At 42.1% G+C, this 23985-nt stretch overlaps 2 protein-coding genes across 2 annotated transcripts in view; one reads left to right on the top strand and one right to left on the bottom strand.

Annotated features, from left to right (window-relative positions):
- LOC136060121 (somatomedin-B and thrombospondin type-1 domain-containing protein-like) overlaps positions 1-23985 on the top strand; it is a 116161-nt gene that overhangs the window by 28738 nt on the left and 63438 nt on the right.
- The window catches only part of KCNB1 (potassium voltage-gated channel subfamily B member 1), a 105301-nt gene continuing 83442 nt past the window's right edge, over positions 2127-23985 (bottom strand). The window contains exon 2 of the mRNA XM_065754410.1: positions 2127-10955. Coding sequence (XP_065610482.1) covers positions 8931-10955 — 2025 coding nt within the window. The 3' untranslated portion in view covers positions 2127-8930. The remainder of the gene's footprint in view (positions 10956-23985) is intronic.

Consider the following 23985-nt stretch of genomic DNA (forward strand, 5'->3'; position numbering starts at 1 on the left):
CTATGTCAAGGTGTTCAGTGAGGCTGGGAGATGCTTGGTCCCTGAGCTCAGTCACAGCCACAGGGGTGAGGGTGGGCTGTGTCCGTGCCAGGCAAGGGCTGGATCGTGCTGGTTTGGGCATCAAGTCTATCAGCATCAAAGGAGGAGGTGTTGAGCTCAGCACTGCTTTCCTGAATCACGGCTTCATCCGTGAGCAAATAACATATGTCTAAACCTGCTGTCAGCTGCAATGAGCTAAAGCAGATGCTCAGTGCCAGCTGACGGTGGTTTTATTTTTGGCCAGCAAATATGACCAGGAAACAGAGCAAATGAATGGTTTGGTTTATCCATACCTTTTTATTTATTTCTGTAGTCTGTAGTAAGGGACCATTGCTTTAAAATCCTTAGACATTTGGACATATTTTACAAGACAGTACAGTTTCTGAATGTCACACATTGATCACAGTTTCATACTACTACATGCATATAAAGACATTGATTTTTTTTTTTTTTAATAATTTGTTTACGGAAACAATTGGAGAGGTCAATAAACTTCAACAAAGAATGACTAAATCAAAGTTACAAAAAATGTAAGACTCCAAGTACACTAGTATATGGCTAATGTTGCTGTTATCACCCCAAAATGCCAGGGTGTTGGAAAGTTGCTTAAATGGGGAGAAAACATCTGCTGATGCATGCCCCTTGGGTCAGCCCAATGTAACCCAATGAAGGGATTGTGCAAGACGTGCAGGATCTGCTGGGCTGTAGGCAGAGGCATGGCACTCTGCCCTTTGTTATATACAAGCTGAACTGGATTCCCCATTGTTTCCCCTCATTGCTTAGGTTAAAACATAACTGAAGTGCAAGGCAATGGAGAAAGCTGTCATATTCTGCTCTTTCTCAAGCTGGGTCACAGTTGATTTCAGTTTCCAGCTACAAAAGCAATTTGATGTACATTTACTAGGAGAGTCACAGGAAACTTGCATTTTCCAGTTTTTATTTGTTGTTGAATATTACGTTTTTCTTTTAAGGGGAACCCCACATCTTTCTTGTCCTTTCGCAACTACGGGTGCCTACCAAGGGAAGTGCTGGCCAGGGTGGCCATGGGGTCAGTGACTGGCAGAACAGCACAGCTCGAGCAGTTATCCTGTCCTTTGGGAGAAGGAAGAGCTTGGGCTGTTCCCTGGCATGGGGAGACACCAAGCAGCTGGCATGCAGCACAGACTGCCTGGCACGCCACATTGGACATGGAGTTGTCACCGAGCAGCACATGCAACAGTGCCTTGGTCAGTGTTTTCTCTCCATTTAAGAACTGCTTCACTGGCCTGATAGAAAGAAGGCTTTTCCTGCATTAACTGGGGCATTATTTTAATGCTAATCTAGCTGGAAAGCAAATTTGGTTGGTAGCTGTGGCTGGCCTTTCTAAGTGCAGTATCATGGCTTCAGAGTTCTAAGTAACATAGAGATGCTGCCCGCACCCCAGATATACCAGTGGGGATTGCTTCAATGTAAGAGCAATGCTGGGCACCCACAACCAGAGAACCAGAAAGAACTGGAGAAAATAGATATGTCTTCTGGCTGTCACAAGACAACAAAATTTATACAAACAGATCCCAGTGGTTGCATGAGCCTAAGAGTGGCTAATGGTACTCAGGAGTAGTTGAAAAACAGGAGGAAGAGGAGATCTCAAATGAAGTACGGTGTTTAGGGCAGAACTGTTGCAACCTAAAATGGCCTTAACTGCAGATTTCCAGTAAGACTGGAGGTTGACACAAATATAACTGTTGGCCCATGAGCCTGTAGGTTCTTCCTTGCATCAGCCAGTTCCTGGACTGGGTGCTGCCAGGGTTGAACAATGTGGTCCTGTGGTAGGAACAGACATTTGTGAGTTTGATATGCTGCCTGTGGTATCAAGCCCACAAAGAGTGAGCCAACATAGAGGGCTGCTCAGTCAAGGCTGGGATGATAACGATGATTATCTTCCTCTTGTGTGAAGGATTTCCTTCTTTTCCCTATCTCTTCCCATTCCCTGTCCTCATTGGTCTCCTTGTAGGTGCTGTGGGCAGACACCTCCATCCCTGAGGTCATGCAGAGCCTGTAGTTTTCAATTAACATTTAATGACAAGGATCCAAATACTTTACTGGGATAAACTGAGAACAGCTCCATTGACCTCAATGGGTTTTACTTACAGCAGCAAATAATTTGTTATTTCATTCAAATTCAGCTCCCTGGCTTCTCACAATGCTCTGGTTTGGGTGGGTCTTTGCACTGAGCCCAAACTGATTTATTACTTCTTGAAAGTAGCATCCCTGCAGTCTGTAGAAGACCCCTTTAAAAATGTCAAAAAAGTTAATCCTTGTTCAGTCCTACAGAATATCAATAGTATTATTTCCACATAAAAAGAAAAATGAAAGTTTCTCTTCTATGCCTCTAGACTGAAGACTTCTTGTGCGATGAAGCCAGAATGAAGCAAAGCAAAATTCTGAGTAGTATTTACAGATATGAACACTTGTGGCACCCTACCGTTGGTGTCAAAGGACACTTATTTGTGTAACACCAGCAACAAAGGGGATACACATCCTGAATGCAAACATTCAGCTTTCCTAAATTTTCCTTTGTCTGGCCAAGACAAAGTTTCAGTGCAAGAGCCTGCATTTGGTCAGCATGGGGTGCAAAACGCATGCTGAAAAATAAATACCACTTCTTGGATGGGATGGTTGGTATCTGGGTCATTTCTGTTTCGGTGGGAGGGCTACCTGTAGGAGTAAATTTAAGACTGGCAAGACCGGAAGCTTGCTGTGGTGGTGGTAAGTATGTTCATGTGAAATTAGTGATATGGAAAGTGCATTTTGAAGAGATTTATGGGGTCTTTTATGATAGTTATAATGGGTTATTGCACTAGTTGTTTTTAAAAAACAACCAACCAACCAAAAAACCTCACCCAGTTTTGATCACCTTGTGTGTAAATAAGTATTGCTGATATATAATCACAAGCAAACCAGTTTCTGATGGTTATATTGCTCATTCGAGTGTTGCCAAGACTTTCTCAATATGTTACATTCCCAAATTAATTCTATTATTTCAAATTTACTGGGTAATGTGGTGAGCATATAAAAGTCACACAAAGGAGATTGCTTTGGGGTAAGAAAAGGAAAAGAGACCATAATTCCATCTATGAAAAAAATTGTCGCTGACCGGACTGTTGGGCTGATTCAAGCCAAAACATTTCTGTGGAGTGAAAGGGCAATCTGAATCTCTTAGTCATGCTAGACTTTGACAGGCCATGAGATATGTTCAGGATGCACATTTGTCTCATGGGCTTTTTATTAAATTTTTGTGATGATACAACTACAAAGGAGCAAGCAAGATCACTAGGTAAGCAGGTACATGGGTGATCTTTACCTTAGCCAAATCCAGTCCCTTTCTGAATGTGTACATTTATTATTATTATTATTATTATTATTCTCTTTTTCTTTTTTTTTTTTTTTTTCCCAATTTCTTGATTTTATCTGGGATTGAAAGTAGAAGTTCCAAACACCCAGTGAGAAATAAGTCTTGATCCTTCTGTTTTAACCCAGGGAAAGTTCCCCTGGATGTAGGAGCTATGGAGGGAGTTTTGCCTGAGCATTGCTAGGCCACTGCCCTTGAAATAAGAGCCTGACTTTTCAGTTTTAATTAAAACTGAAATGAGATACTTATCCCAATTCTATCATAATAATTAGGACAATCAGATTCAAATCCTGTCTCTTCATGCTCATCTGAATTGATGTGAATCTGAAAAAACTCCACTGAAACCCAGGCTATGGCTAACGCTGAAGCCAGTGGCATAGGCTGGCATGTATCAGCACTGCCATAACCGAGATCAGTTTGGCCAATTCTTTGTTTCTCAGAAAGAACAGCTTAGTTTCCATAGCCAACCTCTGGCTATTTTTACATACCACAAACAGGAAAATACAAAAACACGACAACATCGCACAAACTTAGTGACCTTTCACAGACATACTCCCATGAGGGATGTTGTGGGTGTTTTCAGAATGAAGGAAAATGATGACAACAAAAAAGTTAGGGGACCAGCTATTGAAATGAACAAGAAAGCATCTAATATATTATTCTGTAATACAAAAAGAAGAGATTTGACTTGATTGCCCTATTATAAATTTGTTAAAAATACATATATATATATTTATATTTTTATATATATATATAATTTTTTTATCTGAACAGAAAAATAGACTACTCTGGAATGCATGAAAGTCACATGACTTTTCCATACATCAGATACTTATAAAGCCAACACAATGGCAAACAGAAGGTACAGAGGTAACTAAAACATCTGTACTTTATTCAAGAACTGTTTAAAGCCATATTCTCCCCAAGTGGCTGGGCCTAAAGCAATCTAAGGTAACACTTGTCCCGTTCAGTTACCATAAGCAGAAGTGACTGACTAAACACGAGTGCTTTGCTGAAGAAGTTGGAGCAAATTTGGAGCTGCTGGGAAGCCCACCTCCCCATCTCACTCCTGACTGAGCTGCATGAAGGGCGTCAGTGCCGTGCGGTCCCCATCGCTCTGCTGCTTCACTCGGTAATTCTACTGCTTGCTTTGAAATGAGGCATTAAAAACTATGGAGGATTATGTTACGGGGAACTTACCAACAGAGAGAGAACTTGGCTTTAGAGACGTTGTCTTTGTAATGAGTTTTAAATACCCTTGTAATTTACTATAAACTGTACCAGTCATAATTCTGTCAAGACATAAATATACAATAGGTACAAATATTAACAATACATTACAACTTTACAGAAGAGAATACTGTTTTCCTTAGAAATGTGTATCTTATTAGCTGCAAGGGAAGAAAAGGCTACAGTTTATCACAGCCATAGTTGCCAAAGAAACCAACCACCTTGGACTCCTTCCTGTGTGCCTTGCACAGACAAATACCCCGGCATGTGACACTCGGCATGTTGAGAAAGGGAATGTGCGTTCCATGGGTTTTCTTTTCCTCTTTTTTTTTTTCTTCTTCTTCTTCTACCTTTATAGACTCTCAAACCTTTCAGAAAATGTGGATTTCACAGGAGACTTTTGTTTTATTTAGCTTTTCCGTAAGTGTGCTTAGGTGAAGTTTCTAAGAAAAGGCACTGAGAAATCTACTGCAATAAGTGACTGCTGTTTTCCTTTGTTCAAGGCTAAAACTCAAAGGACCTTTGCTTCCTAGTTAAGAAAACTGCACCCATTTCTCCTGCAAATATATATATTCTATTTATATATATATATTTATAGATATGTATTAAAAATGGTGTTGATGGCGTAAGATACAAGCAAGAGCAGACATCAGACATTACATAGTCCTTTCAGATACGACGCCTTCTGCAGCAGCAGGTGAAACTGTTGTCTTGCTTGATACAGGCTACACAGTAAGTTCACAGACCTGAATGCCAAATATCAGTGATTAAACTGCACACTTTAGCTTGATGCAAGAGAAATTGCATATTTGCTCCTACTTTGATGAGCTTTGGGAGATATGTACCAAACAAACTATAAAATGAAATTGTCCTTCTAGTATCTATAGGATTTAGTGAGCATTATGTTTTCAAAGCACTGCCTTTCCTTTTGTAATGAGTACAGATTTAGTCTACCATAGCTTTATGTTAGAGTAGATTTCCCAGTGCTTACATTATATATATGTGTATTATGCACACACACACATATATAGGTACATACTTCATAATCAGACTTTATTTCATTAAAATAAATTAAACATATTTCCTTTTTAACTGGGCACAAAATGAGAGCTACATCTTCATACACAAATAAGAAAGAAATGCTCTTCAAGCATATTATATGCTCAATTTTAAATTATTTGCTTTCTATAAGAAATCTATAGGACTTTGGCTATTCAGAATTAAAAGGTAGATTTTTAATGATACTTTTGAATTTGGCTTTCAAAAGTGACTCAATAAAATGCTACTTTAAAGGTAGGACTAAATAGATGATATAAGGTATGTGTCATAAGTGAACACACAAGGCAAACAGAGGGCCTTTGGTTACAAGGAGAGTTGCACCAGTTGATTATCAGTTAAAAATGATAGAATCGTTGATCTATACATTTTTGTCAGTGCCATCTATGAACCAAATACATCAATTTGGATGAAAGTGTGGTAAATACTACACTATATGGCTATATTTAAATATGCTCACTTTTGTGATATGTAAAATATGACTTTTTTTTCCACATGAAAGCATCAGCTCTAAAAATATTTAACTTGGAAATCACTATTACTTACTTTATCAAAAAAATTGTCCCTGATTTTTTTTTTCTTTTTACATTTGTGCTGATGGCAGACATGAATGATCACTGAAACACAGAGGTTATGTTAAGACTGTTCTCGTTAAAATTTCTCATTGCCACTCTATGGCCTCGGAAAGCCATAGAATAAATCAGTATTTAAAGCTTATCTGCTGGAAAGTCACTTTACTTCTTCGTAACGAATCAATCTTAACTAGCAATACGACAGTTCCTTTAAGTACACTTGTATTTACTATGGCCAAATCCTAAAGTCCTTCACCAGGCAAAGAACCCATTTGGATGAATGGTGGTTTTGACTGAGTGAAGACAGAGCAAAAGCTGAGAAACCTCAGGAATTGGCCCTGTGTAAATACTCTGGAGAGCACAGTTTGCTCACATGGATGCCTTTCACTGAGTTTGAGTACCTCCCATGTAATTCTCTGCATGACATGAGGCCTCTTCCACCGCCAGCGAGCAAATCTGTGGGATGGAGGCTCAGGTCTCACTTGTCCCTTCCCTAGGGCCTGGCCTTGCAGGAGGCAAGCAGGACGCGTTAGCAGGTGCCTCGGGCTGTATCCCACTGTCAGGAGCCCAGTGGGTCCACTGCTGCAGCATGCGTGCGGGTTTGTGCCACGGAGAGACCTAGCAAAGCTATCATCGTAACCCATAACAGTTCCTAAAACAGATATGTGCTTATTGCTTTTGTCCGTACATGCTGCATTCACTATTATGGATTACAGACAGAAGTACTGTACAGCTCGGACGGACAGACAGTTACATTCAGGACCAACCAACAGCTTTTTCACAAGGGGAAGGAACAAAACGCAGCGGGCTCGCATGGTTATGGTCTTCCTCCAGCGTGCACCTCCGCTCCTGAGTCCTGTGCCTCCGCACGCCCCAAGACCTGTTGCATGCAGATAGCTACACGCCCCGGCAGGTGCTCCGAAATAGGTCAGGAAACGCTTATTGACAGAGTTATTTACAACTGAGTTTTACAGTAGAAACGGATAACAACATAAAAGATTACCATCACAGTTATCACAGGACAGGTTGTGACTTGCTACTGGCGTGTAACAAATCACAGTCACGACAGGAGGCACAAATTAAAATAGTGCTTGGTTAAAGTGCTTGATTGTTACACTCTGCTATCCTACTCCAGCATTGCAACAACAACAACAAAAAGTCAACGTAAAGTGCTTTTCCCCCCCAGTATTAAAAACCAAAGACAAATTATTTCCTACACAATTTGACAGAACTTTATTGAAACAATAATATTTTAAAAACCTAGGCTGGTGGCTGCTAGTTCTGTTCACTTAAAATGGTCAAATCTTTTTTTTATTATTATTTTTTTATTATTTTTTTTCTTCTTTCACTTAAAAATGAGTGGATGCTATTAAAACATCAGGCCTGGTCCTGCTGTCTCTGGCAGCCTCCCTGTGCTGCCTAACGCACCAACATGGCAGGAGATGCTCCCACCCAACCTCCTCATGAGAGAGAGCACAACCAGGCCCGGGGCGGGTAGCTAAAGAATCCCTCTTTTTGCATATTTATGTAACGCTTGCATATCTTTCACCACGCCGCGTGGGCGCGAAAAGCTTCAGACCAACTGGTTCCTCTCCTACGCCAAGGGCAAGACTTCGGCTGGTGCCTGAAGTCAGGGCGCGGGCGGGAAGGGTAGGACCGAGGAGCCGGCCAGGCCTGGACCAAACCTCGGGGCCAGCTACTGTGCTCGGCCATCCCTGTAGGGCCGGGAGCTGCCGTGGTGCGGCTGGGAGCCCCGAGAAGAGCTGAGCTCCCCTTCCAGCCCCACACTCCCCGGCTGCAGGAAGGGAGCTGTGATGCCGCCGGAGATCCCTGCTTCTGCATGGCTCCTTCACACCTTCCCAGCATGGGCTGTGCGTGCCACGAGGGCCACGTGCTGGCCCAAGGACAGCTTTCTATTTTAGCAGAGGGTAAGTGCGAGTTTCACTACGTCCTAAAGGGGTGTTTGGAATTAGATACAAGTGGTGCAACTCACCCTGCTGATATTTCAGAAGAAAACGTCAGGTCCTACAGGATATAGTATTGTTAAACACACACAGAGCATTTTAATAACTGGTTTCTCTAGACCACTATTTGTTTTAAATGTTTTTCACTTGGATTTTTCTAATAATGCAAGTGTTCCCTGTTACCTTTAGACATAATATCCATCAGAGAAAGCTGTAGATGAGGAACAGCTGCCCTGAAGCAGAAAGCATTGTGGTTTAGATAGCTTTATACCAACCCCAGCAAATTATTCCAGAGTTCAAATCTGGCTGCCTTGGCATCCTTTATGGAACTAACGCAAATCAGGTGTTAATATTTCCAAAAGGAGCTCTAGCGTTAAAGGGGAATGGATGGATATTTGGTCACATTGGCTTCACTGGACAACATGAAAGGAGATCAATGTGTGATCATGATTTGCAATCCTTATTTTTGACTGATGTGGGCAATGTCTTTAGAGTTGTTTCAGAGAAGGACATTTTCACAAACCCACACTGGACCTCCCCTCAGACTTTTAGAAACAGATGGCTTGTTTCAGCCAAGTTCATGCCATGCAGAAGCTCTTTTTTTTTTTCTTTTTTTTCTTTTTGTGTTGACTGTAAGGACATTCCTTTAAACTTTCAGTAAGTTCTCTTGGAGCCTGTTCAGATACTCTGATCATGTGTGTTAGCATGTCCTCCACTGCCTGGTAATACATGGACTTCTGGGGAAATGTGATTTTCTAGTCTGACAGTCTCCTGATTGCCCTGGGTTCTTCCAGTGATACCTTCCATAGAGTAAATGCAGTTTTGCCCTATTAGCTTAGGGGAGGTGGGTAAAGCAGCAGCTTCTAGATGGTTCTTCTCTGTTCTATAAACACTGTCCTTTTGCTTTAGATAACCAATGTTTGTGACATTGTACTTAGGACTCACATTTCCAGGAGGACTTGAATCATAAAGCAGCTGACCTTCATCATCAGTGTCAGCATCTATGTATTTGTGAATACCGGCATCATGGAAGTTGAAAGCTATGGGTGCCTGCATCTCTGGTGACTTTGGAGGTGTTCTTGCACTTGCAGTTGTGTAGATAGAGGTTTCTGGGCTCATGAGAGATCTGTCAGAGAGTAAGGAAGTATCTGTGCCAGTGGCAGCAGCAGCTCCCCTGCTCTTGAGAGTGTCTGGATATATTCTTAGGACGTTTGATGCTGGTACTAATGTGCTGGTGTCCTCCTCCATGAAGTTGACCTTCAGAGATCTTAGTTTTAAAGGATTACTGGCCTTTATGGAGCTTTTTGGACTTTCTATGAAAAAAGCAGAACGGTGGCTGCCTTCAGAGCTTGGGTTTATTTCTGCAAATCTGGTACTGCTCCCTTCCGCTCTGCTCTGCTCCTGAATCACATTAATGCCACCTTTGCATGGGAGGGTAGCGAGTGGGCTGTGAGAAAACCTCCCAGAGTCAGGGAACTCTGCAGCACAACTTATGAAGCTGTCGATACTGGACATGCTCCTCATGTCAATGATCCCATCGGTGCGAGTTGTCAGCAAGGGCACCATAGGGCCAGGAAGGGTCTCCATTTCTAGCTCTTCCTTTTGTTTTCCAGGTTGACTTGACTCTTTAGTGTTAAGGTTTGGCTGTGACTGAGTCTTTGCCATTTTGTTATACATGTCTTCTAGCTGTTGGACATTCAGGTGCTGGGGGCTTGAAGATGATCTAGCTTTTTCTGGAGATCCTTGTTCCTTAGTTTCAAAAGATTTACTAGAGCTAGTTTCAGAGAGTGTTCTCTTGGTCCATTTCCATTTGTTGGGAGATAAATGATTGTCCTGAACCTTATCCTTTTTGGCTATGCTTTCTCCATTCTTTTCCACCACAATGTCCATAAGTTCTATACTACGGGCAAATGCATCTTTCATGTTCATGGAGACAATACTACCATTCCTTTTTGCCCTTTCAAGAGCTTCTCTGCGCTTAATGGCTTTCTCTTGCCTCTTCTGCTCTTTGTAGAACTCAGAGAAGTTATTGACAATAATTGGGATAGGAAGAGCGATCACCAGCACTCCAGCAATACAGCACAGTCCTCCTACTATTTTACCTAAAAGTGTTTTGGGGTAGATGTCTCCATAGCCTACTGTTGTCATGGTGATTGTTGCCCACCAGAAAGAAGCTGGGATGCTCTTGAATTTTGTATCATCCTCATCCTTTTCTGCAAAAAACACTAAGCTGGAAAAGATCATAATGCCCATGGCCAAAAACAAGATAAGTAAGCCAAGCTCATTGTAGCTTCTCCTCAGTGTAAACCCCAAGGACTGTAAACCTGTTGAGTGCCGGGCAAGCTTTAGAATCCGGAGTATCCTCATAATCCGAAATATTTGGACCACTCGTCGTACATTTTGGAACTGAAGTACACTTTTATTGGATTCTGTGAGGAAGATAGTGACATAGTATGGTAAGATAGCTAGCAAATCAATAGCATTCAGTGGGCCTTTGAAAAACTTCCATTTCTTAGGCGAGGATAGGAACCGCAAGAGGTATTCCATTGTAAACCATGCAATGCACACTGCTTCCACGTGGGCAAGTTGAGGATTATCTGTGGTCTGCCCAAATTCATCCATGCCTTGTAGTTCAGGAAGTGTGTTAAGGGACAAGGCAATTGTAGATAGTACAATAAACATGATGGAAATGATTGCCAAAATCTGGAAAGGAAAGAGAAAACAGTGAGTTTGGCTCAGAATATATTACATGATCTACCATCACATTTCATATCTACCAACACATTAATACACAAGACTGTACTTCCTTTTATGCATTTCTAGACTAATTCAGCTCTTGGTACATGGAAATTTATCCTGAAGTGATTCTATTTTGGAAACTGAATTGAGCTATATCAGATGCATAGAGCAGATAAAGCATCTACTTTGACTCCTTTGCATTTATCTCATTCATTTTCAATGTGTTAGAAGCAGCTAGGATGCCAGAAGGACTGTGAAGCAGTTCACAGCAGGACCTTTTGATTAACTACTAATTAGGTGCCCAACAAAGTCCATCTGGACAACCATCTCTGGAATCTAAGCAATAGGGAATGTAATTGTGAATGCAAGATTCAATCACAGTGATGTCCTCCATTTAATCCATGGCTACGTCTGTAACTCTTGTGTGCCTGTGGCTTATTATAGTGATGTGTGTACATTTTTATTACAAATAAGTGTACAAGTAAATAATCTTCTTGAATGATTCATCTCTAATATGAAACTTGACTGCTGTGAAAGACACAAAAAAACATTTCTGAGGTTTTCTAAAACATTCTGAGATGTGAGCTATTCTGTGAGTGACCAAACAGCCATCCCAGCTCCTCACCACAACACGGGAAAAGAGCAAACCCAGCTGGGTGAATGGAACTGCTCAACAACGAGACAGCCTAGGCAGGACAGGTCTAGCCACTGGAGAGCTCAGCCCATGATAGAAACCAGATCTTGAGATCAAGAGTGCAAAGAGATGAGAAAGGTTTGCAGTGAGCAGCCTCTCTGAAAAAGTCACCTACACCTGCTCAGCTCCTGGGCCATTAACTTTATGCAGAACTGGAAAGCACAAAATGCTAGATTAGCATGTTTGCAGCGTTCAGATGCTGTAGGCAGGCTGTCCTTCCATATCTGTTTTAATTCTGTACTTTCCAGTTTCCCTAATTATGTTTTCTTTTAAAGTCATTTGAGGGAGGTTTTAGAGCTGACAGACAATTTGAAGAATGTTTTTTTTTTACTAGCGGGTTCTTTCTCTAGCTTGTTAATTGGGTAGGAATATATCCAGTTTCTTAGGCTACTGCCAAAATACAGAAATGATTTCAAAACACATGTATATGTGACTAATGTTTTATGTATTCATGGCAGTGTAAGCTGGTCCCTTATGCTTGCTTTTCTTCTGCCTAAGATAGAAAAGAAGCATAAAATCAATTGCAACAAATGTGTGTGATGACTAAATACACAATATGAAGCAATGAATTATAAGATGCATGACAGGAATTCTGGATCATTAATTGCAAATGTGACATGCTCTGAGCCCATGTCCTTCCTTGCCCATATGACTAGATCGTAGCTTTCCTCACAGCAGTGTCTCTCAGACAGCTTCACAACACCAGAATATCCACAATAACCACCTGGGGCACTGCAGAAAGAAATTCTTGCAGGATTTCTCTTCAGACAAATCCAGCACAGGTATTCTAATTGTCAGGAGCTATGAATTCTGAATGGGTCCCTACAGTAGTACAAGCCTTGCTACTGTAGGAGAAACACACAGATGCAATATGAATTGGAAACATCTTGGTTATCTCTGGAAGAAGCTCAGCTTTTTGAAACTGAAAAACAGAAGTGTTCTGCAAGAGTGTTCTTCTGGAAGACTTACTTGAACTAAATTCAGCTTGAATTAAATTCAGCTACTGTTTTTGGAGGAAAGACATCTCACACACCTTCAAAAAATTCTAATTTAACATGAGACTCTCAATTTTGACAATCTGATTTCCAAAAGTGCTTTAAAAATCTACTTGCAGGTTAAAAAAGCCTTCTGAATCAATATAATAAAAAACATCTACATTTAAATCACTGAAAATGTAACTTTGATTTGTACATGACACTGCAGACCTAGTAATTTAATCTGAAGAATGAAATCTGACTAGAAACAAACATTAGTTCCATTAAACAGCCTGTTTTCATTGCTTAAATTGGATTAAATGAAATAAAGTGAATGGTGTAAATGGCTTCCTCTGCAATGCTGGGAATTTAGAATATCATCACTTTCAGTTACTTAGTTTTTACTTGGAGAAATGCTGGAAGATTCCCTTTCTTTTTAAAACAGATTGTTTATAAGAAAGCTTGGTGTTAGAAGAATAAAAATTTATTCACTGAAGACAATCTACTGATAGGAAACGAATAACTTCAAATTGAATCTCTACATTTCAGTTAATTGAGTGTTAGAAAGAGGTCAGCAGAAATACAATCTGGCTTATGAGCATTCAGAAGAAGCAACCATTTAAGCTTACTCATGGATTCTACTTTTATTTGGCTGAAAGAAAAGGTGAAAAACGAGGCAAAATTAATAGAGATATTTTGATACAGGACATTATGCTGAAGTGGGGAGAAATTCAGACAACTATTTCTGCAGATTAATTTGAAAGATCATCTCCTAAAGACCAGAAAATTCCTCTAGAATCAGGGAGCTACATTTGCTTTCCTAGAAGGCTCTTTTAGAGCTTTTGCTGTGATTTCTTTGTTTACAACTTGTGATTTCTGAAGGTGTTTGGGATGCTTTCAATAGCATTTTCCAATTTCTTGCTGGGCTTTATCTCTGCCTGCTATGCACATAGGGGCTTATTTGTAGACTTAGATGTACCTAGTGTGTTTTATCTCCTTCGCTTTCAGTGTAAATATTAACACTCCATCTTTATTCAGTGGATGCCATCCAGAAGCAGTAATTGGTGTCAAACCCTGTTTCCTTTGATATATTTTCCTGCTTTGAAGATCAAGGCAATGCCAGATGAACATAAATTTGAAAACTAGGAGATCTGAGAATAAAATTTGTTTTTAGTCTAGCAGATCTAGTCACGGAGCGAAGCCATAAACAGACAGAGACATTTATCATTTCTCCAGCAAGTTACAGCAAGATGTCACCTGTATGCCAAAGATACAGATTTTCCCCTTTGTTGATCTGCTGCAATCATACATCTTTAGAGGGCTGTCAGGCTAAGAAAAACTTCCCAATGTGGGTTGACTGTCCTCAAGTATTCAGAGCACTTTTCAGTTGGAAAGTACCAAAACAACAGAGGATGAATTTCTCCAGAAGCCTTTTAGGTGATCCTTCTCTAAGGCATGTCTTGTAGCATGCACCACCCAAAAACCCACCTGAGGAGCAGCTGTCTGCAGAAAATCGGGTCCAGTTGCTATTGCTGCTGAGCATTAGCAGTGCATTCAGTGGCACAATGCTCTATGCCAATATATTTACAGTCTTGGATTTCAGATTACAGAAATCCCTGTCTGTCTAATAGACTTCCAATCAGAGCCATACTGATTCTCTGGCATTTTAGGTTTTGTATTTTCCACTATCAGTAATGAGACACTGAAAGTTGAAGGAAAGACAGTCTACCAAGAGAGTTTATCATAGAATCATTACGGTTGGAAAGACCAGTAAGATTCAACCATCTAGTTCAACCATCTACTCATGACCACTCTAGACCCATAACCACCATGCCCATTAAACCCACATGTCATTCTGTGCAACATCTACACTTTTCTTGAACACCTCTTGACTCCACCACCTTGTTGGGCAGCCTGTTCCAATACCTCACACTAGGGATGCTCAGTGTGGTGGGCAGCCTTTCCATGAGATCTCCACCATTTTCTCCTTCCTTTGCTCTTCCAGGTCCACTTTAAAGCTATGTGCTTCTGGTGTCATCTCCCCAGAACCATTTCTTCTAACAAGTTGCATGAAATAAGCTGTGTAAGTCTCCTTTCTGCTTTTGCTCTTACATTTCACCTCACACCATAAATTGTGAATTTCCCCATCAGCTACTTTACTCAATGGCTTGCAGAGAGTGTTGGACTGGCTCCTAAAGACAGCACTGCCTCACAGTGCACAACTAAATATGTACAGGCAGGATTCCAGAAAATACTTCTCCATCAAATCGACTGTTCTGCAAAGGCTTTGACTGAGTGAATCTGGATCATTGGTATGATTCCTTTGTGGTAGCTGAATAACCCAAGGGCAGGGCAAGCTTTTGAATGAATTTAAAGCACTTTCCTGGAAGTGATTAGCATGATTCTACATACAGGCTGGTTATTACACATGCAAATGAGATGTGCAAGCTGATTATGTGAGTAAGTAGCAGAATTTGGTGGGCAGGAAAACCACATGTGCTATCTCTGTAGGTAGGGTAAGTTTCAGGCAGCGTTAGGTCTGGTAATATGTATTGCTTGATTATCTGTTCTTTGCACTGCTAAAAACCCTAACTAAGGTCAAAGTATAAGATTGGAGATTCTCAAAGCCATTAAAATTAATGAGAATAGGCTGTCCAAATCCTAAAATCCCAGTGTAAGCATCTAAGGTCTATCTGCTCATGGCAACATGCCCTATACTTTTTCTGCTTTCATCCTCAGTAATGAAGCTGATATAGCAAAGAGAAGGGGTGGTGTGTGGGAGAGAGTAGGAGGGTGTTTGAATATAGATAGATTCAATATTCTTGGAAATACGATGAGGAAATTGTTATGTAATCAAGAAGTTCAATAATGGTTTAGTCTAATGCACTTTTTTAGCTCCATCAGGACATGCAGAATAAGCTTGGCATCAGGACCAGGTTTCATTCATATGCTCCATTTACTAAGGGATTTTTCCTGCTGCCTTCCCATTTCCCCAGGTAAACAATATACTTGGGAGTCATACTGCCCAGCTCACTCCTGCCGTGCCAATGCCATCCTGATGCCTTCACAGACCCTGAGAAACAGCACGGTGTGTTTTGAGTGGTATCCCACAGAAACAGATGGAGAGTTCCTTAATCTCCTCCCCACTTTGTGGAGCACAAGGAAACATCACCCACTCACCACAGGTATTTGTTGACAAAGACTTGCTTTGGGAAGCACCTTTTCTCTAGAAAATGCCTACATATTCTGAAACTTTGCAGAAAATTCTTAGTTCTAATGCCATGATTCTGACCATTGGGCTGCAGGATATTTTTTTTTTCTAGAACACACTGGGGCCATTAAGAACTGCAACACTTGGTTCTTGGATTGTGACAAGGAGAGGAGATGAGGATAAGGAGGGACACAGAGCCTTAAGTTTTTTTTTTTTTTTTTTTGTGTGTGTGTGTGTGTGTGCTTAGAAGGATGTTAAGATGCAAATTAAGACCTTAAGTTAAGACCCTCAACCAAATCTATAAGTCCCACTGATTTCTGGAAACCATAAGCCTTTGCTTATGAGTTGTACCTGATCTGGCACTCTCCATGTCACTTCTGCATCTTGAGACCCATTTGCTCTGTCCTCGAGAGGTGTAGGACCCTGCACCATCAGCTCACACTCCTGCAGTGCCCTCTGTTGTGTGCACAGACTGGGAGAGTTCAAATGCCTCTGCTCTTCTGTAAGCACTACAGCACAGTATAAAATCTATAGAACCAAAATCACTTGTATTCTGCTTTGTACTGCCTGAGATCTTAATTTTGACATTGTCTGGCAGAGCCCAGATTGAATACTAGTTAATTACTTGATTTTAGTTATAACTGTAGTAATTTCATCTATTGGGAGACTAAGTCTACTTGGCCTAAAAGGGGATGCAATACTTCTGCTGATTATATAGCAATACTTTGCTTACCTACAGGCATCCAGAGCTGCTGCTGCAACTGCTGCTGACTAAGCTGAAGTGGGCAGAGAAGTAGCCTTCAGGCATGACTGCCTGTAAATTCCTTAATGCTGCTAAGAACATGTTTAGTTGTCAGAGAGCTATCAAGCCCCATTAAATGATAAATGGTGTCAGTCTTCCTTCTGAGCAAAGCCCAGATGCAAATGCTGCGCAGGAGAAGAAAATGATAAATGAACGAAAAGACTGGAAAGGCAAACTTCAAAGGCACACACTGCTTTCAGATATCAGTACAATAATAGTGCTTGAGAAAGGATGAGAGGGAAGCATCTGTCCTATTTCTGCTGCTGGGGAAAGGTAGAAAACAAACACATAGAAGCTCAAATTTACCCCTATTTTTTCCAGGTTTTAGGTCCCTGAAAGGCAACTCAGGAGCAGATTGTAGTGAAAACCTCATGCACAATGCACAGAGCATCCCACCTGCTCTTAAACTCTCTACAGGAAACCAAGAAATCATGCTGGGAAATCATGCTGGGTTTCCTCTATAGTTAACTCAACATTTTCCTGGGGCACATTTATTCAGAAGTTTGTTTCATTCTCTTTTCTCATAACCCATACTTCACTTTTGAATTCTCCTTTTCTGATTTTATTTACCTTTTCTTCACACATCCAGGTCATCTTCTTTCCTACCCCTGCTTTTTTTATTCCTCCTATCCTAATGCCTTCTGTGATCCTAAGTCTGACATAGCAGAGTGCTAGACCTCAAAATGCAATTCAGTTTCAATAAGAAGTAACTTCATAGTATCCTGCGTTAGTGACCAGCACCTGTCTTGGGGTTATAGCAACTTCTTATTTTCATGGGTTTTGCTGACATTAAGGCAAAGCATTAGCTGTTGTCATAGAACCATTACGGTTGGAAAAGGCCACTTGGACCATCTAGTCCAACTACTAACCCATCACCATCATGCTTACTAACCATGTCACTCAGTGCCACATCTACCAGAGTCAGACTCTAGACCTCCTCCCAGATAGCTTTTTGCTCCCTCACTCCTTCTTTCTCTGTTGTATTCAGTAATCAATGGTTTCAATGCAGAAAAAACAAACCCAACAAAACAAAAGGAAGTCAATTTCTTAACCCTTGCTCATGAATAACTCCCCGTGTCCCAAGAATCTACTCAGACTCAGTCACTGTCTTCAGGTTCTGCTGAGCTGAAAGTGTTGGAGTTCACTGGTGTAGATGTGGGAGGTTTTATTTAATGGTTAAATTGAATCAAGAATGTGCCATATATAGCATGAAATCAACTAAATGTAATTAAGCAAAAACTATTAGCTTGATTGCTAAACCAGCCTTCCTCTCATGAATATGCATGAAAATAATTGATATTAATTCTTTTTGAATCTAAGACACATTGGTCCTGCATATTACAGTGTGAAATCTTTTGGAAGACTAAACCAGTTCCACTGCCACTTCCTCATCAAAAGGTATAATTAGTTTTGCTGCAGGGAGATACACTTCATCATTGATACCATACTGGGCTGTCACATAGCATGGAAATTAGGACAGTGCTCCATGTTTTGTCTGTAAAAAATGGTGACCCAATCAACAATTCTTCCAGAAATGCATTAGGAGAAGACAAATCTGTTACAAGAATCAGCAATGCTAATGACATGAAGAGATAGGGAAGCCTTCAGGAACAGTAAATCCCTACAGAGTGGAAATATCCTCAACCCATTGAGAATGTTTGACACTAACACAGAGTGGAGGTACTGCTCCTCGGGGACTGGCTGTCTTTGGTCAGCAGGCGGTTTTTTCATCACTTCCTTTGAATATTTTCCTCTCCTCTCCTCTCCTCTCCTCTCCTCTCCTCTCCTCTCCTCTCCTCTCCTCTCCTCTCCTCTCCTCTCCTCTCCTCTCCTCTCCTCTCCTCTCCTCTCCTCTCCTCTCCTCTCCTCTCCTCTCCTCTCCTCTCCTCTCCTCTCCTCTCCCTCTCCTCTCCCTCTCCTCTCCCTCTCCTCTCCCTCTCCTCTCCCTCTCCTCTCCCTCTCCTCTCCCTCTCCTCTCCCTCTCCTCTCCCTCTCCTCTCCCTCTCCTCTCCCTCTCCTCTCCCTCTCCTCTCCCTCTCCTCTCCCTCTCCTCTCCCTCTCCTCTCCCTCTCCTCTCCCTCTCCTCTCCCTCTCCTCTCCCTCTCCTCTCCCTCTCCTCTCCCTCTCCTCTCCCTCTCCTCTCTCTTCTTTTCTCTCTCTTCTTTTCTCTCTCTTCTTTCTCTTTTATTAAATCATCCTTGTCTTGGCCCAAGAGTTTATGCAATTTTTAATTTTGCCCCAGGAAAATTTCCCCCTCAGGCTGAGGCACTTCTTCTCCCTTCCAGGCTGAGAAAGATTTACTTCTTTAGTGAGACAAATCCTCCTGCATCAGGCTGCAGCCCTTGCCTGGGCTGCACAGCCCCACGCAGCTGCCCACACTCTTACAAACTGATGTAAGAGGAGCTTTACTTGCATCTATTGCCTTGGTGAGTAAGCTTTGTGCTCACACAAGGGATTACAGATGATAACTGTTTATTCCTGCAAAGAAGTTGAATATGTGTCTCTTTTTGCAAGAGAAACATACAAAGGCTGCAGATGATGGGAAATGTCACTGCAGAGTTCCCTACGAGCTCTCAGCACCTCCCTTTTTATTCTGAAAAAACCTGTGCTTTCCCTATCAGCCTCTCTGCTCTCTCTCCTGTCCACGCTCTATTTGCAGACATCAGGGCTGTGATTTGGGGGAGCACATCCACATGTGAATCTCTCTCCAGCATTCCCAGGGATTTTCTCTGACTGCAGCCCTTTAAAATACTTCGTTCACTTTATGCTTGCAGTCTTGAGCACAGATGGCTCTTCCCTTTGGAAGCACTAAACACTTGATTAGATATCACATATTTAATAAATAGCAACAACTGTAGACAAACCAAAGCAGCTAAAAATGAATCCTCAGCAATTAATCATTCATATCAATATGAGACCTCAGCAAGTAGTAAACAGAGACTGTAGATACAGAATCTGTTTCAATGCAAAAGAAAAGGCAGAAGCTATACACTGCTGTTTCAATAAGAGTTTGATCTCAGCTCAGTATGACAGTTTTGATGCATTTAAGCTATAAATACAGGAAACAAAACTGAAAGTGCCAAGATATATACTTCTTTTTCTTTTTTTTAACTTGTTTTTGAGCTCAGAAAAAGCTCTTTGAAGTGTCAGCTGGCAGCCTGGGATCTCCCCTTATTTCCATGTTCACTGACTTCTGGGAGAAATGGGCATGACACTAACTGCACAGTAAGCTCTTTCAAAGCCACAAGAAATAAGAACATTCCACTCCAGACAGCTTTGGACTTTCTGATATTTTCAGCATCTCTTACGATGGCCTTTCCTACACTGCTGCATAACAGCTTACCAATAGACACTACATGGGCAGCCCAGCAAAGCAGTGCATATCACACACTGCAGTTTCTTTCTTCTCTCTTCTCCTCAGTACAGCCCTCCAAAGTCACTGTGCTACTGCCACGCTCCCAGCATGGTCCCCAACCTACAGGGCAGGCACCCAAGCTCTATTCTTGCTGCCATGGTACCCAAGAAGCACCTTTACAACAAAAACAGATCTTTTCTTTACCACTCCTTTTCCAATGCTCACAGAACTAGAGAAAAAGTAGATATGAAAAGAAAGAAAAATAAGAGAAATAAGAAGAAAAAGCTACCTAATTCTTTTTGTCAGAGAGCACAGTCGGTATTCATACTATCCCCCTGGAGATTTTTGTTTGTTTGTTTGTTTGTTTAACGGCTACTTTGCCCTTTACACTAATAAATTCACTGAAAGTTTAAAAAAGCACCACTGAAGATGTGCTGTATTTAAGTGAAAGTTTATTGAACAGAGAAGAGCAGCAAGAGGCAAGGTTTGCTGTACATGGCAGATGGGCAGTGCCAGGTGGTACACCATATTTTAATCAATGTTCAGAAGAGCAAAGACCAGCACTGAAGAAGAAGGGAGATGAGGTACTTCACAGGGTTTTAGCACGTTCTCAGTTGCATGTTTTTCTTCAGGGTTTCTATGTTAATATAGGATGATACCACATTATACACTGACTGGCAGAAATTAATCTTGTCACCAATGTACTTCTTTGAGAGGCTGAGCCTCCTTGAGCTCTTAATTTGAGCTGATTTGACTGTCTCATTATCATAGCAGCAGGTTTTGGAATAGCAAAGTTGAACCTTACTTGAACTTGTTGGCTACATCAGTGCTGTTTTTCCTTCTCCCCACCTCCATCCACGAATAATACCAGCATCACTTTTTTATGCTGTTGAGGCCTCCTAGTAACTGTTTGCTCAACAAACACAGCCAACATGGTGCATTAAGGAGCCTGATTTGTGTTTGCCAAAGATAGAACTTGTCATCCCAGGGAAACGCTCCATTTTGAAGTCCTGGGAAACAGGGTTTTCAGTCAAGCGTGCGGTGCCTTTATCTCGCACATCGAACAGACTGTGAGCATGACAGCTCTGGGCTTTGCAAAACACATATCGTGTGTGGATGGGGGCCAGGTTGCTTTGTTTCCGTGTTCTGAGGCGTCACTGAAGTTCAGCTGAGCAGTCCCGGGCTCGGGCTGCTGTTTCCAACTCAGACTGCGGCTCTGCTTTGCTCACGCTCCCCACTCACTGCTGTGATGAAGATCTAGCACAGTCCTGATGCTTCCATTGAGACCGTGCTTGGCCAGCAGAAAACAACCCATCCCCCTCTAGGTATGTCCTGTGACACATCTGACTGGGCCCTGCCTGCAGCAGAGGCATCCATCCCTTCCTTGCCCCAATAACTTTCCTCAGAAAGAATGCAGGTGGGTGGGAGCAGGACTGCAGTGCCTGTGAACAGCCCTGCAATCCAGTGCAAGGTCAGCCATGAGCCGCCCCGTGGGCTCGCTGAGCTGCTGGATAAAGCTCTGTTTCTGATCAGCTTGCATTATCCCTAACGAGCTCTGGCAGACACTTCAGTACTCTGCTCTTCCACCAAGACAAACTGGTAAGAGCCACCTTCTGAGGGCAGCGCTTAACTCTTTCCATGTATGCTTGCTTGCCCACAGGGAAGCTCAGATGCTATTTGGGTCCTGAACAAGGCATCCACATCACTCACACAGATCATCAGAGCAACACAGCCACCTGCTGAATGGGGGATTTCCCCATGGACAGTGTGATCTGTGGTTTGTAAGAGGTGCTACTGAGACCGGCCAGTGCTCAGCAGGTCTGCAGAAATGGCAGTATTTCTGTTCTGCTGTTTGGCTTCTTGATGGCTACAGCACGAAATGCCAAGAGTCTCCAACAGTGCAAGGTCTGAAAGAGATCCCAGCATGCTTCTAAGAATGCATTTGGAAATAATAAGTGGAGGAAACCCAGCACAGGGACAGACCTGCTGCAGAGTGGGAAAAACAAACCCTATGCTGACAGCCATCTAAAAAGGACAAAATACCAAAGGAAGAAAGAACATCTCAGTGTGCCAGGTATATATGTTTATAGGAATAACAAAGGGATCTAGGAATAACCTTTAAATGGAAGGAATTGGGCACAGAACAGATGTGAATGAAAGTCCCCTGCAGCTGAGGTTCTCCATGCATGACGTGAAGCTGGCAATCCCCAGGGCAGCCCTGAACAGCCAGGCTCATCAGGGAAGCTAATATTGACTTATTGTTTTCCTTTACTTCTTAGAGAGGAAAAAACATCCTTACAGCAGCTGTGCTGGAGCTGTGTGTCCCTATTAACCTGCTGCAGGTAGGGTCAATCTGTTCTCTCCTGCATCCCCTTCAGAGGGCACAGAGCGTGTCTGTTCCCATGGCCACTGTCCCCTGGGAAGGAAAGGAGGAAGAAAGGTGCTGTTCTATTTATGAGATAGTTCTGCTTTATGGCGCTGCTCTTCCTGCAGCCTGGCTGAATGGTCTTTCTTTTTCTTTTTTTTTTTTTTCCTTCTCTCTCATTTTTCTGTCAATTGATTGCTCACTGCCAGAGGGTATTATTGGCTTCAAAAGCCTCATTTTCTGGTTCCTGAACTGCTCGTGTTCTCCTGGCTCATTGCTGCTGCTAGAGGTCAGATCTGAGTCCCAGAGTCATTAGGCTGTTCTGGGTTTGACCTTGACAGCTTCTAAAGCTCACCACATATCATGAAGAGCATTTTTGAAAAGCTCATTGGATCATTTCAGACACACACTTTTAAAATAACACCCAGTGACCAGAGATGACGTGATTATTTCAGTGGTAGGTGGAAATAAGCTGGAACCACACCACTGCCACGTTTCAGAATGCAGTTGACTTGGAGTGTTTCTGAGCAGCACTCAGTTCTGCTTGGTGCAGAGCTGGGGGCTCTGAGAGCATCCCCTCAGTCCCAGCATGCATGGAAAACTTGGTTCAGTTCTGTAAAAATGCAACAGTTCCATTCTGGTCTCAGCTCCTGCTATGGATTAACACATCAGGTGCAAGATGCAGTTCTGTGATTTGCAAGAAAACTGTTCTGGTACAGGTGTTTTGGGAAGGGTTTCTCTCTGGATTGGAAATTCCCAAGCTGTAGCTGTCAGTAAGCAGTCACTGAAAGCACCAGGGAAAAAAATTAAAATTAAATCCTTAAAAATTAAAATTAAATCCTTATCAGTACCTTGCTGTTCAGTTCCACTCTGCCCCACTACGTAAACATGGCGAAGAAGATGCAGTGGTAAGAATTCCATACTAAACTGATTATTTGTTAATTTAATACCTTGTTTCTTATTCCTTGTAATATTCCAGGGAGTTATATTGTTCTCTACAGAACTGTGCTGGCAAGATCCCATGAGATTCAAAACTTTGAGGTGAGGCACTAACACCTCCTGGGGAGGAGCAGTCCAAACAGATCAATGGATGTCAGATTAGATATCACAGAATCACAGATTTGTAGGTATTAGGATAATTTTCTCTCAGAAAGAGTGGTCAAGCATTGGAACAGGCTGCCCAGGGAGGTGGTGGAGTCTCCATCCCTGGAGGAGTTCATGAAAAAGATGGATATGGCACTGAGTGACATGGTTCAGTGGGCATGGTGGTGAGGGGTTGGTGTTTGGACTTGATAATCTTAGAGGTCTTATCCAACCTTAATGATTCTGTGGCGTTATGAATGAGCAGCCCATGGGCTGGGGTTGGGGATGGGGACTGAGCGTGAGCCCAGTAGGGCAGGGAGCAGATGCTCTGTCCATGCAGACTGTTGCAAGGTGGGTGGAGGGGAGGGACTGCTCTGTCCCTCCTGTCTGGAGGGAATAAAATGGACTCAGAATCACTATTGCTACTGCTATGCTTGGCTGAGGATGTGGTTTGGGTTTGTCATTGTTAGCTCATTTCCTTTTATGCTCTGTACCTTTGCAGAAGGAATA

The sequence above is a fragment of the Cyrtonyx montezumae genome, unplaced genomic scaffold (assembly GCF_038088225.1).
Source record: "Cyrtonyx montezumae isolate F1298 unplaced genomic scaffold, pur_monq_1.0 scaffold_9, whole genome shotgun sequence".
NCBI lineage: Eukaryota > Metazoa > Chordata > Aves > Galliformes > Odontophoridae > Cyrtonyx > Cyrtonyx montezumae.